At 40.7% G+C, this 16,307-nt stretch overlaps 1 protein-coding gene across 4 annotated transcripts in view; it reads left to right on the forward strand.

Annotated features, from left to right (window-relative positions):
• The window catches only part of dntt (deoxynucleotidyltransferase, terminal), a 140,561-nt gene that overhangs the window by 85,881 nt on the left and 38,373 nt on the right, over window positions 1-16,307 (forward strand). For all 4 annotated transcript variants that reach the window (XM_034681132.1, XM_034681131.1, XM_034681130.1 and 1 more), the window contains 3 exons: window positions 5,183-5,254; window positions 5,450-5,573; window positions 9,269-9,401. In XM_034681132.1, the coding sequence (XP_034537023.1) occupies window positions 5,183-5,254; window positions 5,450-5,573; window positions 9,269-9,401 (329 nt within the window). The remainder of the gene's footprint in view (window positions 1-5,182; window positions 5,255-5,449; window positions 5,574-9,268; window positions 9,402-16,307) is intronic.

Consider the following 16,307-nt stretch of genomic DNA (forward strand, 5'->3'; position numbering starts at 1 on the left):
CCGTGTTGTGGAATGTAGGAATGTTTATCATTTATATCTTTCCAGTCTAAGTGTCAGGGGGAGAGTAACTTCCATGTCATCAGATGCCACTGGGTGATGGGCCAGACAGGGTTACTGTAGTAATCAAGGTCCTTCTCCCTGCTCCTGTCCTTATCTATATGTTGTGACAGACTTAGTGTCTCCAGGCTAGAAAACCGTTCTTCTTCCAAATTGTTTTGTTACTTCTTGTCCAAATATGGGTATCTAACTCTAGTGTCGTCTATGGGGATAAATACCACGCCAGAGGGATTGTCCGACAGAATTGACTTGGCATTGCACGTCACTCTTCTGCCTGTGAATTTTTCTGTCATTTCTCCGTGAACAAGTCGAGTCTCCTGAGTCTTCTGTGTCCAGTTTATTGATGAATTCCACCACAGTCTGCAGTAAACGTCATTTCATCATTATTGTCAGAATCACTCATTTTTTGGTCTGATTGTATTTTTGTCTCTTTTGGAGCCTTCAGACCCGAATGTGCAATGTCCTGCAGACAGATGAATATATACAGTTCTGAAAAAAGTGCAAAAATGAACAAGCTTTCTGACAGCAAAGTAAAGTGTGGAAAATCTCCAAAATAAGTGTGCACTTACACTGAAAGTAGTGCTTCAGTTGAAGATTGGCTAAATTGCGTGGTAGAGTTGACCCCATCTGCAGTGGTTGATATAGCCTAGCTTCCATTCTGGTTCTCAGGCTGCCCTCTCAAAGGGGCAGTGTCTGCTGAGCTTTTAAGGCAGAATTTGGAGTGGTCGCTCATTTTTTTCTGGAGCTTCTTACAATTATTCATTTTATTATTTGCATACAATTGAGCAAAGTATTTTGAGCATATTTGAAAAATCTTCATTTCACTTGCTTTGGCACAGCCCTCCTTTTGTCATTCCTACAGGTATAGTCTGTTGGTATCAGTTTTAAGGAACACTGAGCATTTTTTGTTTTGACTTCCTCACACATTGTAGGTCTGTTTTAACTTACGCTGCTGTCTGTTTACTTCCACTTCCTCTTAGAGTCTCATATTCAGTCAGTGGAATTATGTTAGAGTATACTAAAAGCCTGGTTGGTATTACAATGGAGGATTAGAGTCACTTTAGGATGAAATATTGAGATTTTGAGTGTATGACAATTCATATTATGAAAATATAGTCATAAAATACAATAAAAGTAAAGTGAAAAAATGTGAAAATGTATGAGAATAAATTTGTTAATAATCAAGAGCATACTCACCTGAAAAAGTTGGTTTACAAGCAAAACATATGTAAATTTAGGAGATTAAACTTGTGTATTAACAAGATATAATCTATAAATGTATTCAAAATAAGTCCTAATCTTAATACAGTTGAGTTGCTGTGGTACGTAACAGAAGACCTTCTTAAAGTCTATGTTTTATCTACTTCTAAATGTACATATATAGAGGTGTATGAGAAGAGCAGCCAGCTGCCTTCACTAAAATGAGGAGCATGGAGCATCTCATGAAGTTCTTCTTCAGAGTAGACTCAGTTTCTTGCTCAATCTATTCAGAATCCTGATAGGCAGCTTGTGACAATGCGGGGCTGATGTGCTAAAATACCTTGCAAACAGTTGTTTCTGAAACCTATGCAGAAGTATAACTCTACAAGATGCTGCTAAATCTTCATATTAGTGCAGGCGGATGGCTGCAGTCTGATCTTCTCTCTCAAATGATCAGGCTCAACATGGCCTTCAATTACGACTCTTTTTTCTCATAAAGTACACTTTCATTCTTGTAAAACTTACAATGTTATTCTTATAATGTTATGATGTTATTGTTGTAAGTTAATGAGTTTCCTATAACACATTTATTCTCATAAGTTAACATCTTTATTCTCAAAGTCTTCTTCTTTTACGAGGCTCTATACATTGATGTAGTGTCTCATGTAGGAGCTAAAGGAGTCTGTAAGTCCTTCAAATTGGCTTTTGAACATTTGGGCTGTATAGGAGTTAGCGTGTAGTATAATATATAGGTATACGCTTTAGCAGTAAATGACAATTCTTAAGTGTCTTTATTTTCAGACTTATTTTGAAAGGTTGCTTCATTATTCTAATTTTTTCGAGGAAATAAATGAGATGCTGTCTTCGTTAAGGGAGTATATAAACTTTTCTCTCTATAGAGAGCTTTTCACACTTTTTGGTGATGTACTGCTTCATTTTTGCTCAGATTGTTTTACTTTGCTGTCAGGAAGAATGTAGCTGAATCTTTTTTGCCTTTAACAATACCAATCTGCACAGATACGCTCTCCGGGGCTGACACCAAAGTGCTGTTTCTTCTTGCAGATCATATTTGCTGTGGGTTTTCAAAGGTTAAAAAAATTCAATGTTGAGTTCAATCTTTCAGAAAGATATCAAAAATAGTTTTCCAATTCTAGACCGACACCCCTAATGCCTCACACACAGGAACACACACACTGACAGGCATCGCACACATTTATCTTGTCTCTGAGAAAACAAGTCTCATTGGGTCACTTGACAATCATCCTCTCACCTACAGTCGAGCTCAGAGCAGAAATCACGGTGAGTTGTCAGGGAAAGTGTCGAGAAATGTTTGCCAGGAGAGAACGCTGAGTCCCTGCAAGGGAATGAGGTGAGCTCTGCCGTCCAACTCTGACACACTTAACCTCACATACACTCTGCACGTCTCAGAGCAGGTTTCAAAATCTGTCAAATCTGTCAGCACAGAGGCAGATTCATTATACAAAAACACATGAGTGTCCCAGGAGACAGAATTAGACTGGCTCTCAATGACCTCTCCCTGTTGTTGTTCTAACATGATTCAGACGTACGCCTGGAGGTGAGGTTTTTTTATGCTTGCTTGTCTTTTTAAAAACAGATCTCGGCTCCAAACAACAAAATGACATGACACGAAAACAAAGTGAAACCAAACAGGGTAAAAACAAAATGCTTGATGTGCCTGTGAACATCGGAGTGACACTCAGTCTGCAGCGACTGAAGCCATCGCCGCTGACTGAACATCCAAAGTGGGGAAAAGAGAGAAGCCTACTGACATGAAAGTCTGCAAGCACTGAGGCAGAGTCGGGGATGAACAGTCCATATGTGTTTTCTGTGTGTGTGTGTGTGTGTGTGTGTGTGTGTGTGTGTGTGTGTGTGTGTGTGTGTGTGTGTGTGTGTGTGTGTGTGTGTGTGTGTGTGTGTGTGTGTGTGTGTGTGTGTGTGTGTGTGTATATATGGGAGAAGTGTGTCTCCCCTGGAGCAGTGAGTGTGTTGAAGCATTATCCGTGTGTTTGAGGTTGGCCTTGGCTGGAGGCTTGAAATGTAGAGGTGGATGGGTGGATGCATCGTTGAGCAGTGAAGCTGTTTTAAACGGCGCTGTACTCACAGTGTGGATCCGAGGTTTACTGGCTCATTGATACTGGATCTCATCCCCTCATGCATAAACATGAAAGGGAATAACTGTATTTTAAAACCTGGGACCCTTTTTTTTTTTTTTTTAACATATTTTGGAGTCTAAATGAGCAATAAATGTAAAGGGTTTTGGAATTCCACTAGTGAACAACTTCAGCCAGCAGCTAACAAACATTCTTCAATGGCTGTAACCTATCCTTGATGGGAAACGGATCTGATCAGAGAATATCCACTAAAAGGGCTTTCTTTTTGCAACTGAGGCACAAACTGTCTTTCTCAAAGTCTGACAACATTACACAAAGGACAAAGGAGTGACATCTTTTTTAGGGAGTAAGGTGCTTCTTTGAAAAACCAGAATATCTCTCTTTTGAAGGACACCGATCAGGATTGACAAAACAGGATAGCCTTGCAGAACACAGGAGTTGCTGGTTTATCACTGCTTTGACACTTTATTTGTTATTGTGCATAAGTACTATGTTGGATCACCATCTGAAAAGCTGAAGTAACAGCAAGATTTCCCTCAAAAAAACTATTAAGGCATGGGTTGAAGATAAACTCTATTGTACAGATACAATAAGTTTGTTTGAAGAGCAGGTTCAGTGTATAGCTGTTTTCACACATGCATAAAACTCATAAGCTAGGTCGCCGATGGCCTAGCTGTCTAAGTGTGCCCCGTGTACAGCGGCTATGGTCTTTGTCGCAGCGGTCGTTGGTTTGACTCCCAACCTTGATCATTTGCTTTGTCTTCCCTCGCTCTCTGCTCCCCACGTTTCATGTCTTTCTTCAGCTGCCCCATCAATAGAGGCAAATTTGCTTGTGTGAACCCAAAACCTGATTTTTCCAGGACTTTTCCCTGCTGGCCCTCCTGGTAAAAATTCAGCATGACGTCTGGGTGAACTGATGTGGAATGCAGCAGGAAATATTCAAGAAAGTTCACAGAGAATAAGTAGATGGGAGTGATGAAGTTTATATCATGGGACTTATTGGAATCCAGAAGAGCGACATAAAGGATGAATAAAAACATACAAGGTTGAAAGAGAAGAATTTCAGTGCAGATGTCTGTTAACATGTAGCATCGATATACATACAAAACTGCTGCCTCCTGAGAGCCATCTCCTGCCCACGCTCAAAGCCCCAATCCACTCTTGCAACAAGGTTTATGTTAAAAATATCAGCAGATATAGCTTCAGGCAGCAAATACCAGTTCTGCAGGTCCAGCTCTAAAAGGTTTGTGAAATCAGTCTTTTAGATTCCAAAACATAAAGTTTACCATGAAAGAGTCGTGTTTAAAAAGAGCACAAAACAGCCAGGCTTCATTTCAACAGACAACTTTTCAAATTTCCTAATGGAAGGTAGCTGATACTAACCAGATAATTGCTGTCTCCATCTACGCCTCCTTATAATGAAGACAGTTAAAATGTAACAATCAAATGAATGGAGCTCTGCGGATAGCTGCAGACAATTAAAAGGCGAACAAAGTTGTTTCAGAGAAAACAATACCTTGTATTACCCGGGGAAAACATTACCTTGTGCTTTTTATGTTCGCTATAAAACCATTATTAATGCCAGCTTTCACAATAACAAAGTCGTTATTTCTAGAAAGGAATAGAAATGAGGAGGCGAGGAGCACATGGTTCAAGTGGAAACAGTTTTTCTAACGAGCAGCTATTTAGGGTCATTTGTTAACTGCTGATGGAAGAGAGAGCAGGGAAAACATGTAGACACTGACGCCAGCAGACTTTCTCTTAATAATATTGTCCACTGTTGTGTTTCGCAGGAGATACTTCAATATGGCCATTCGTTTGAAGTGGAGAAACTACTCTCTGATGAAAGATTTCAAACCCTAAAGGTCAGTAGATGAAAAACAAATCCATCCTTTGTTTGCTTCTCCCATTTTCAGACTTTGAAATTGCTGTGAAAGTGATTTGCTATCTCCTAAGGAAACAGCGCTCTTTAAAACTCTGAATGCTAACCCCTTCTGAGGAGAGCCTGTCATTTTCAAAGCATGTCGCCTTGATTATGTGCTTACCTCGTTTCCTGCCAGCTGTTCACAAGTGTGTTTGGGGTTGGACCTAAGACGGCTGACAAGTGGTACCGCAGAGGGCTGCGCTCATTCAACGACGTTCTGACAGACAGCAGCATCCAGCTCAACCGGATGCAACAAAGTGGTGCGTCAACATCTCCACAAATTATACACCGAACACTTTAACTGGAGTTTGCTTCCAAGACACACTCAAAGATCGTTACTTTTCTCCAGGGGGGGAGAGGCTACAGGCCATTTGAGACGCTTTTGGTCCCATAGGAGGCTCCTTTTGTGATGCTGTAGCTGTAATGTGTTTCTGTAAAGTGAGACCAGCAGGGAGTTTACAGTGAAAACACAATGGGTAAATTCAGCAGGGGGACTTTTAATAAAAATCAATGAATCATGACTGTGAAGGGGTACACTTGCTGCAGAAATCCCATGAGCTCTCCTCAGTCAGCGGGCCGTAAAGGCAAAAAGGACCTGAAGCCGCTGACTTGCAATTGCAGTTACTGTTGTTTCACTTGTTAGTGGAATTGGCAGAAGAAGAGCTGTGATGTCCATACTTGTAGGGAAAGATGATCCCCAGTTTGGTGTGAAGTTCTGTTATTTCTTTAAACTACAGATTGATTCTGGAGAAAGGTTTACAGAGCAGTAGTAAGTGCTGTTATAAAATGTACGGGTCATCAAAGTGACAGCCGGAGTGAAAATTGTTCCTGTGTCTATGTTGTGGTGCACAGTTCTCTGCAGCAGAGATGTTCTGAAGTGACTAATATCCTTGTTATTTAAACGGAAATGTTAAATCCTGTGTTAAATAAATGAAGCCCATTTCTGACTTTTTATCAAAAGATCAGAGTAGGCAATGTCAAATCAGTTTACTGAAGGTGGCTAAAGTTATCAGGGCTTGTACCACCAGCCTTTAGTCCTCCCTGCAGGTTAATGTTCACATGCCTGTGCTTGTTATGCATCACCTTGGTCGACTTAACCAGACACAGTCTACATAAAACTTTATCTCCATCCTCTTGATGAAAATACTGCCAAACCACACCATGCTGCGAGATACCATCTGCCATCTGTGCTTGTTTACATCTGGATAGTAGAGCATATATTAGAACATTGTGGCTACCAGATTAGTAGTAGAAGAGGAAGCAAAAAGGAACGTAGCAAACACCTACCCAAGAGTCATTGATTCTCCCATGAGTATTCAACTCAAATCAGCACAAAAATCTGCTCTTCTCTAGACTGCACCAACCTGAAGGATCTTTACATTCTATCAGTAAGTTAAATGCATGTTTCAGGGCTTAGTTTTGATGGTTTCTATTCTGGAGGTTCACTTTGTGACCTGTGAGATTCCCTGAGACCTGAAGGCTTCCACAGCAGAGACAAGGTCTTTTGATCTTTTGCAGCTTTGATCCGTCGCTGTTGTTGGTGAAGCAGGTATAATAACTGTCCAGAGGGGTTTCAGTATAAAAGCCTTTGGCAACCTTTATCAGGAGGGTTTATCATGTTGTGAACATGAAGGACTGTGTGGTAGTTTGGAGGTGAGGCGTGAACAGAAAGGTCACCGAGTTGATTCACTTGTGAGATTTGATGATAGATTTCAGAGTTTGATGAGCAAAGGTGTAAAAAAGAGCTGGAGGGTTGAGAAATATACAGACTTCATTTTAGCGATGCCAGCAGTGTGGGTCAACAACAGTCTTTTTTAATATCCATTAAGTAGTGGTAATAGCACTAGCAGACATCAACATTTGCTTTTTGACTGGCAGCTAAGCTAAACACAGCTACCTACATTTCCTTTTTTGCTTCATGAAAAGCTGATTGCTTGATTTCACCAATTTCTCATAAGTTTAAGGATCACTGTGAGAGGTGTCCGATTAAACTTCATCACCCCCGCTAGTCGGCACCAGAATTTCTTGTCACTTAAACAAATAATTCATATTTTTATAACTGTTGGCCAACTGTAGTGCAGCCACCGACCACTTGTTGGGGCTGTGCTTAGGTTAATGGCTACTGCCATAATGCTATAATGCTCTACTATGTAAACAAACCCAGATGGCGTATACCTCAATGCAACGCACAGTTTATAAAGTTTTATGTCGGCTGTGTGTGGTAGAACTGATATATAACCACTCGACCCGAGCAATGAGTAACCAGCACAGGTATGTTGACTTTAACTTGCAAGGTGGATCAAAGGCTGGTGGTGCTAGCTCTGCTGATGTTAGCAAACACCACAAACACATGTAACATAGACTCTGTGTTAAATTACTTGTGTTAAATTTTGACCATTTTCTGTGTTTTCACCTTTAAATGAGTCACTCAAGGCTGATTTATACCTCTGCGTCGCCCCTACGCAGCAGGGGCTGATGCGGACATGAGCACCACATACTTGCACGTCGATGTGTCCGTGTCACGCAATAATTCTCGGCCGAAATGCTTGAGGGCAGTGTGGTCTCTCTGATAGCCGGTTACCAGCTTCACCATCGATACAACGCAAAAGTATAAAGGCTTTAACCTGAATCAAACTTCTGTTTTAACAAGGAAATTGGTCAATTTGCAGCATGATTGGTCACTGTACATAATGTTCAACCTTATTATAACTACTCAACTTTTACAACTGATTTCCACTCAAACTCTATAATAACAGCCTTATATCTTATAACACCTCAGTGACGTTCACTTAATGCATCTTTGACAGGTGGACATTCATTTCTCACTTGTGACAATGTTTATTGTTGGCATTGTACAAGTTTTAGTAGTTATCGTTGGTAAAACTGTTCATTTAACAGTTGTTGAAAATCCAAAATGTCAAACTAACTGTGCAGCTAATCAAAGCAAATGGGCTTAATCCTCAGGAAACAATTAGTGTTAGTACATTACCTAATTGCTCAGATATTAATGGTTGCCAATATATGAATGAATAAGGGTTTGTTGAAATAGCAGAACAAGAAGTAAAAGTTTGCTGCATACTGCAGTGATAATTCTCCCAGGTGAAGAAACGCTCTTATCTGAAAGAAATAGCTGAGTGAACAAGAATAAAGCTGCAAACTGCGGGAGCATCCAAACATGCAGATACCATCAGCCCAAGCAGTTGTCAGAGATAGAAATCCCACCAAGCATTTAATGTACTCGGCTAAATGTCTCAGAGGAAAACACTGATACGCAGTGATTCATTTGTCTGCATCATTTCTCTGCTTCTTCTTCTGCCACTCAGAATGTGGCTCTGCATGAGCTGGTAATTCAAAACATTATAATACACTGCTCGCTGGTTCCCATTCAGTGAGGAACTCCATCTGATAATGTATTATGCTAACAGACATCTTCATCAAACTGGTCATAATCTATCATTTGGAACAGTGCAGCCTCGGCACCGTGCAGAGCAGTAATGTGAGTTTTTGACATGGAAAATGTGTTTGAACCCTGATCCCTCCACTCTGGGGTGTAAATTTGAAAAGAGGAGAAATAATGAACAACCCCATCGATTAAATTTTTTCAAAGACCGACACATATGTAACAATGCAGCAATTAATCTTTGATATGGCTCTGTTGTCCCCAGGAAAGAAAGGGTGATTCAGTTTTATTTGCTTTACAGATACAAATGGAAAACATATGAATGTAGATGCATGAAATCAACATGATTCCCATCAATCATAATTTAGCTGGGTATCTACAGTGGCAGTAATCCTTCTGTGTGTGCAGCAGCAGTGCACTGCTCGTCTCCTCCAGCAGAACATATCACATGTTACCTTAGTTTTAATTCAGCTTGACGCTCCACTTCCCCAGAGCAAATGTCTTTGATTGATGGCTGGCTCGCAGACTAATAACCACGTGCTCTTCTCCCTACAGGTTTCCTGCATTATGGAGACATCTCAAGGGCTGTCAGTAAAGCAGAGGCCCGAGCCCTGAGGAACATTATTGACGAAGCTGTCCATGTGATCACACCGGACGCTGTGCTGGCGCTGACAGGTGGCTTTCGCAGGTACAAGATGTGTTTCCTCCTTTCTTCGCTGATATGGTTGTTAAAATGGAGAAAATTCCTGCCCTGCGTTTTGCTTTTCTCCCCCACAACTGTCAGACTCCTTCTGGCCATGCACAGGGAATATGAAGCAGCGCTGAGCAATATGATACAAAATGTAAAAAGAACAGTTTTGCTAAACTTATCAAAACATCATAATGTATTCGTTAATAGTGCTTACTGTTTAAAGATACCCCTGATATGACAGAGGCCTGAAGACAGCTAATTAGCTTCAGAATCGAGTTTATCAACATGAGCTATAGATATCTATCACAAAACGTAATGTATTTTGTCTTCTTATTTTTTTTTAAGTTTAGATAATGTAGGCTAAAAATGAATATGAATACAGCAGTTAAACATTAAATATCAGTGTTTTTCTGACACTCCACATAATACGAAAACATCAGGAGGGGCTGCAGGCTGAGCTGCAGCTAGGCTAGAGCTCCTTCACTCTTAACGCTGATTTATACTTCTGCGTCAAATTGACGGCGTACCCTACACCAGGGTTCCGCGTAGCTCCCACCTACGCGGAGGCATACGTACGTAGCTGATGTGCACCTCCTCCAAAATGTAACTACCCATAGAGCCAACGCAAATCGCAAGCCCTGTCATTGGTCCGCTCAGCGGCATTGTCTTTCCCACATTTACATCACTTCCGGGATCCCAGACATCGGCTGCACATCGGCAGTACGGCTGTGTATTTCATCTCCTCCTCTCTATTCTTCATGTAATCATGTCTGTATGATAAACAGCAACATGTATCAGCTGTAGATTAACATAATACGCTCTGAATCACTGTGGAAAAGTAAACAGAGATTGTAGTGGGGCCGGAAGCAGGAGACCGGCTATCAGAGGGATCGCACTGCCCTCAAGCGTTTCGGTGGAGAAGTGCTACGCAACACGGACACATCGACGCACAAGTATGTGGTGCCCATGTCCGCGTCAGCCCCTGCTGCGTAGGGGAGACGCAGAAGTATAAATCAGCCTTTAATGTTTACAAGGGTTTACTGGAAGTTGTAATAATGTGCAGTCCCATCCCCTTAATGGGCCTGTTGGTTAAAACCAGGAAGATTAATTTTAACATTCATTCTTCCAATGAACACAGCATGTCCAGGGCTGCTGCACGCTGAGCTGCCATTAAGACTAGCTGAGCTTGCTTAAAGACAGTGGTCCCAAACTTTTTCTGCATGGCCCCTCTTTGGTAGGTGAAGATACTTTCAAGCCTCTGACCCTTTATGGACACAAAACAGATTTCTAATGGTCATATATACTAAACAAATACACTATCAGGGACGTCTTTGCTAACTGATTCTCGTATCTTTTGAATTGTTGGTGACTCTTCATAATATGTTTTCTTTGTTTTAGTTGTTGTGACCTTTGGTTTTGATTCATCATCAGACTTTAATTTACCTGGTAGTCCCAAAACTTGCCGTGCTTTGCTAGCAGCGCAGAATGGTGTGTTTTTATCAAGCCTTACTGCTCCCCCCTATCAAACTCATGGCCCCTCTTACCCCCTCCCCAGTTTTGTGAATCACTGTTTTAAGTGATCAGTTTTGGGGTTGGGATTCCTTCAGTGCTAATATCTTATGATAACTTTAAGGTAAGCTTAATTTTCCACAGAGCTCTCCTCTTTAAAAATTATAGACCATCTAAATAAGATTAGTTTATTACACTGTGTACAATACTTAATTCTGATTGGTTGTTACACAGCAACAGCTCACAGCAGAGGTCTGCTATTTCTTAGTGGCAGACAGTTGTCATAATAAACAGACCATTACCAGGGATGCAGGTATGCAGTCATAAAAACATGCAGAAAGATGCTCAGCTAGTTTGACGTTTTTGTTTTTTTTAAGGTGGGAAAAGCCAGAAAAGAGATGAATACAGAAAAGGAAATAATTGTTAAAGGGGAAAAAAAGGATGCTATACTACTGAGAAAACTTCAAAACCAAAAATAACACATGAAGTCAACACTTAGCAGAACAGGTTAAGGGCTGTGGTGGTTTTGCAGACTGATAAATGCAAAATAAAATGTAACAGTGATGAGGCAGATAAACTCAATCAGATGATGATTAATGCAGACCTGTTCACCTCCTGTTTACTTCACTATTATTAGAAATGTTCAATTTAATGTGAGTAATAACAGCGAAGTTTGCTCATTTTGGGAAGGCAATAAGGAAGTGTTTGTGTAGTGCACTGTGCTCTTCATGTGCTAGCAAAATACTCCAGATTCACTAGCTTTGGTCGCTGTTTCTGTCGTGTTATGGGCTGTTGGAACAATCCATTGAGAAAAAAATACAAATCTTATTTCAGTCTCCTTTCCAGATTGTTCTATCATCCAGCCTTTGTGCAAATGTATTACATTATGGAAGCCTTAAGAGATCTCCTTTGATCCATAAACTCTAGTGCTGTGTGTGTGTGTGTGTGTGTGTGTGTGTGTGTGTGTGTGTGTGTGTGTGTGTGTGTGTGTGTGTGTGTGTGTGTGTGTGTGTGTGTGTGTGTGTGTGTGTGTGTGTGTGTGTTTCAAGTCGAGCTGTGCTGATTAAACACATCCTACCCTTTGTTCTTCATCATAAAAGACTGAGTGTAGAATGCACAGGTCAGTCCACTCATAGTATTATATTTGCTTCAAGATGCTGAAATGCATTACATCGTCCCAGAGTGCACGCTGAGCGCTCTTTTAAAGCTTCCTACTGAGTGCAACTATTTCCTCACAGCTGCTGCCCCCTCCCCTTCGTCACCACCTATTTGTGCTGCTCTTTTTTATGTGTGCTGCTTTGTGCCTGAGTAAGCGTGGAGCACTCCGCTCTCTGCTGTAGTAAAAATCCAGCCATAACCAGTGGTGTGTGCGGTAAATAATTCAAAAGCAGTCTGGCAGTAAGGACAGGCGCTTGCTTCTCAACAGGGGTGACAGAGCCGCTGCAGCTTAGCCAATGCTCTCTTTAGTAGTGCCTGGGCTACAAAAAAATGCATGTTGCTGAAGGTCTTTTTTTTCCAAGAAGACCTCATGAAAGTCCCTCTGTTCATCATGCTCTCACATTTCATAAATTCCACTTTTCCAAAAGTGTGGTAGAAAGATTAAAAACTGACTTTTAAAGGATATGTCAACTTTAATTCTGAAAAACAACCCACTATGGAAAGAGCTAATATGTGGCAATTTAAAAAGACATGAAATAGGACAAGATAAGGTTGACTTGACTGTGGAAAATGGGCCTTAGAAAGTGATGTTAATATCTGTGTTCACTTCATTCAATATGTAACAGCATCATGGTACATCAAGAAATAATGAAAATTACATATGACACAGAAAAGAACAAAGTAAGTTATTACACAATTTAAAAAAAATGTAACAATGAGACACTACCTCCTTAAAAAACAAACACCAGACACAGACAGAATTAATTTCATTTTAGGTCGAGTGATGCTTTCAAAGTTGGGAGGAAAAGGGGTTAAGTACATTTTAAAACATGTTAATATATTTTTCACATATGCTGGGTCTGTGACAGCTTCTTGAGGTTAATCATTCATCTCAAAGGGAACCATCAGCTCTTTATTGATGAAGTAAATTGATTTTCACTGCAATGCTAAGCTATTGTTACTCTAGCACATATGGAGATGAGCCACACAGGGAACATACGGATGGGAATACTAGTTTAGTATAACTTTGGTGGTTTAGCTGTTGATGAAAAGCGAAACAGAAAAAAATCTTAAAATCAGAATTGCAGATAAGTATACTTCCACTACTTCAACAGTTGTTAAACTAAAGAGACCTTGGAGTCATTTAACCTCATCTACAGTTTGGTCTCAATCTTTTCCAGCTGCTGATTGAATACACTACAAATACAAGATATTTAACGTTCAAACTGATAAACTTTATTGTTTTTAGCAAATAATCATGAACTTAGAATTTTATGGCTGCAACACGTTCCAAAAAAGCTAGGACAGGTGGCAAAAAAGACTGAGAAAGTTGAGGAATGCTCATCAAACACCTGTTTGGAACATCCCACAGGTGAACAGGCTAATTGGGAACAGGTGGGTGCCATGATTGGGTATAAAAGGAGCTTCCCTGAATTGCTCAGTCATTCACAAGCAAAGATGAGGCGAGGTTCACCACTTTGTGAACAAGTGCGTGAGAAAATAGTCGAACAGTTTAAGGACAATGTTCCTCAACGTACAATTGCAAGGAATTTAGGGATTTCATCATCTACGGTCCATAATATCATCAAAAGGTTCAGAGAATCTGGAGAAATCACTGCATGTAAGCGGCAAGGCCGAAAACCAACATTGAATGCCCGTGACCTTCGATCCCTTAGGTGGCACTGCATCAAAAACCGACATCAATGTGTAAAGGATTTCACCACATGGGCGCAGCAACACTTCAGAAAACCACTGTCAGTAAATACAGTTCGGCGCTACATCTGTAAGTGCAACTTAAAACTCTACTACGCAAAGCAAAAGCCATTTATCAACAACACCCAGAAACGCCGCCGGCTTCTCTGGGCCCGAGCTCATCTAAGATGGACTGATGCAAAGTGGAAAAGTGTTCTGTGGTCTGACGAGTCCACATTTCAAATTGTTTTTGGAAATTGTGGACGTCGTGTCCTCCGGGCCAAAGAGGAAAAGAACCATCCGGACTGTTATGGACGCAAAGTTCAAAAGCCAGCATCTGTGATGGTATGGGGCTGTGTTAGTGCCAATGGCATGGGTAACTTACACATCTGTGAAGGCACCATTAATGCTGAAAGGTACATACAGGTTTTGGAGAAACATATGCTGCCATCCAAGCAACGTTGTTTTCATGGACGCCCCTGCTTATTTCAGCAAGACAATGCCAAACTACATTCTGCACGTGTTACAACAGCGTGTTTTCGTAGTAAAAGAGTGCGTGTACTAGACTGGCCTGCCTGCAGTCCAGACCTGTCTCCCATTGAAAATGTGTGGTGCATTATGAAGCGTAAAATACGACAACGGAGACCCCGGACTGTTGAACAGCTGAAGCTGTACATCAAGCAAGAATGGGAAAGAATTCCACCTACAAAGCTTCAACAATTAGTGTCCTCAGTTCCCAAACGTTTATTGAATGTTGTTAAAAGGAAAGGTGATGTAACACAGTGGTGAACATGACCCTGTCCCAGCTTTTTTGGAACATGTTGCAGCCATAAAATTCTAAGTTAATGATTATTTGCTAAAAACAATAAAGTTTATCAGTTTGAACATTAAATATCTTGTATTTGTAGTGTACTCAATTAAATATAGGTTGAACATGATTTGCAAATCATTGTATTCTGTTTTTATTTATGTTTAACACAACGTCCCAACTTCATTGGAATTGGGGTTGTACTTTTTATATAACATATGGTGTAATATGAGGCAATTTTGCATGCCCACACAAACTACAGCCAATGGTTGCAACTAGGGCTGCACGGTGGTGCAGTGGGTAGCGCTGTTGCCTCACAGCAAGAAGGTTATTGGTTTGAGTCCCCGGTCGGGCAGATGCCTTTCTGTGTGGAGTTTGCATGCTCTCTCTGTGCATGCGTGGGTTCTCTCCGGGTACTCCGGCTTCCTCCCACAGTTCAAAAACATTATCATCAGGTTCATTGGGTAGGTTTGAGTGTGTGCGTGTGAATGGTTGTCTGTCTTTCCGTGTTTGCCCTGTGATAGGTTGCCGACTTGTCCAAGGTGTACCCTGTCTTCCGCCCGAAGTCAGCTGGGATAGACTCCAGCGCCCCGTGACCCTAAAATGGGATAAGCGGTCAAGATAATGGATGGATGGTTTCAACTGCATTTTTTTTCAATGTACTCATCATTATTCAAAAATAACTTCATTGTTAAAGTTTTTTGGCATTCTGTTTCATTCTTTTATTTATCTGCACTGTTCCTTTAAATGTGCCTTTATAAGCACATCCTCACTCTCAATTTTTCAGTACAGCGGCTTGGTCAGTGGCCTCAGGTTCAGAATGAAATGGTGCAGGTACCCCCCTAGTGTCCTCCTTAAGGGGTGCTGTTTAGCTCAGTTGGTAGAGCAGGCGCCCAAAATCGGAGGCGATAGTCCTCATTGCACTAGGCATAAGATTGAGTCCCGGTCACCGCAGTATTTGGTGCATATCCCCCCTCTATTTTCATACTTTATTTGTAAGTTATGAAACTAATAAATAGCCTGAAGGTTACTGAATCAGAACGAAATCACCTTCTGAAAAGAAGATTACCTTTTTTCAATTTAAACTAGTCTCCATGACGGTTGTTTGATCCATTAATGCCAGACTGTCATATTTCGGATTTGCCTCATACTATGTCCCCTGACCTCAACTGACCAATAAGCTGTCAGAAATGAAGTCATGGGAAACTAAGCAAGCTGCAGTTTTGACACAGGTTGAATGTATCCGTACCCATTTGGTTATGTCCTTCACATGTATGAAGATACACCAAGAGGTTGTGCTTGTTTATTTTCTTTTCACTGTAACATCATCATTACAATTTGATATAGTGATAAGTTATTCTACTTAATGTAATGTTAAAAGAATGACATGACTTTATTGTAAGACTTTACCTAAAGATGTAGTACAACCCAACAGTGTTTGTGACACAGCATTCAGTTCAGCAAATTTACTCAATGGGGTCAGCCATCATGTTTAAATCAGTAAAAGCTGCTGGTCACACAGGACCTTGTTGGGCTAGTAGTAAAACCTTTGAGTGAACCAAAGGTGTATTTTAATGCTGATGAATTTCACTTCTCATATGTAAGACTCTGTTTTTTATTTCTTCTCTGAAGTTATATCATCTCATTTTAAAGCCCTGACTATTCTGTGGTTAATTAGTCTTGTGGTTATAGACCTAAAACTTTCCCATGATGGTATCTGAAAAAAGAATGCAATA

The sequence above is a fragment of the Notolabrus celidotus genome, chromosome 4 (genome assembly GCF_009762535.1).
Source record: "Notolabrus celidotus isolate fNotCel1 chromosome 4, fNotCel1.pri, whole genome shotgun sequence".
Classification (NCBI taxonomy): domain Eukaryota; kingdom Metazoa; phylum Chordata; class Actinopteri; order Labriformes; family Labridae; genus Notolabrus; species Notolabrus celidotus.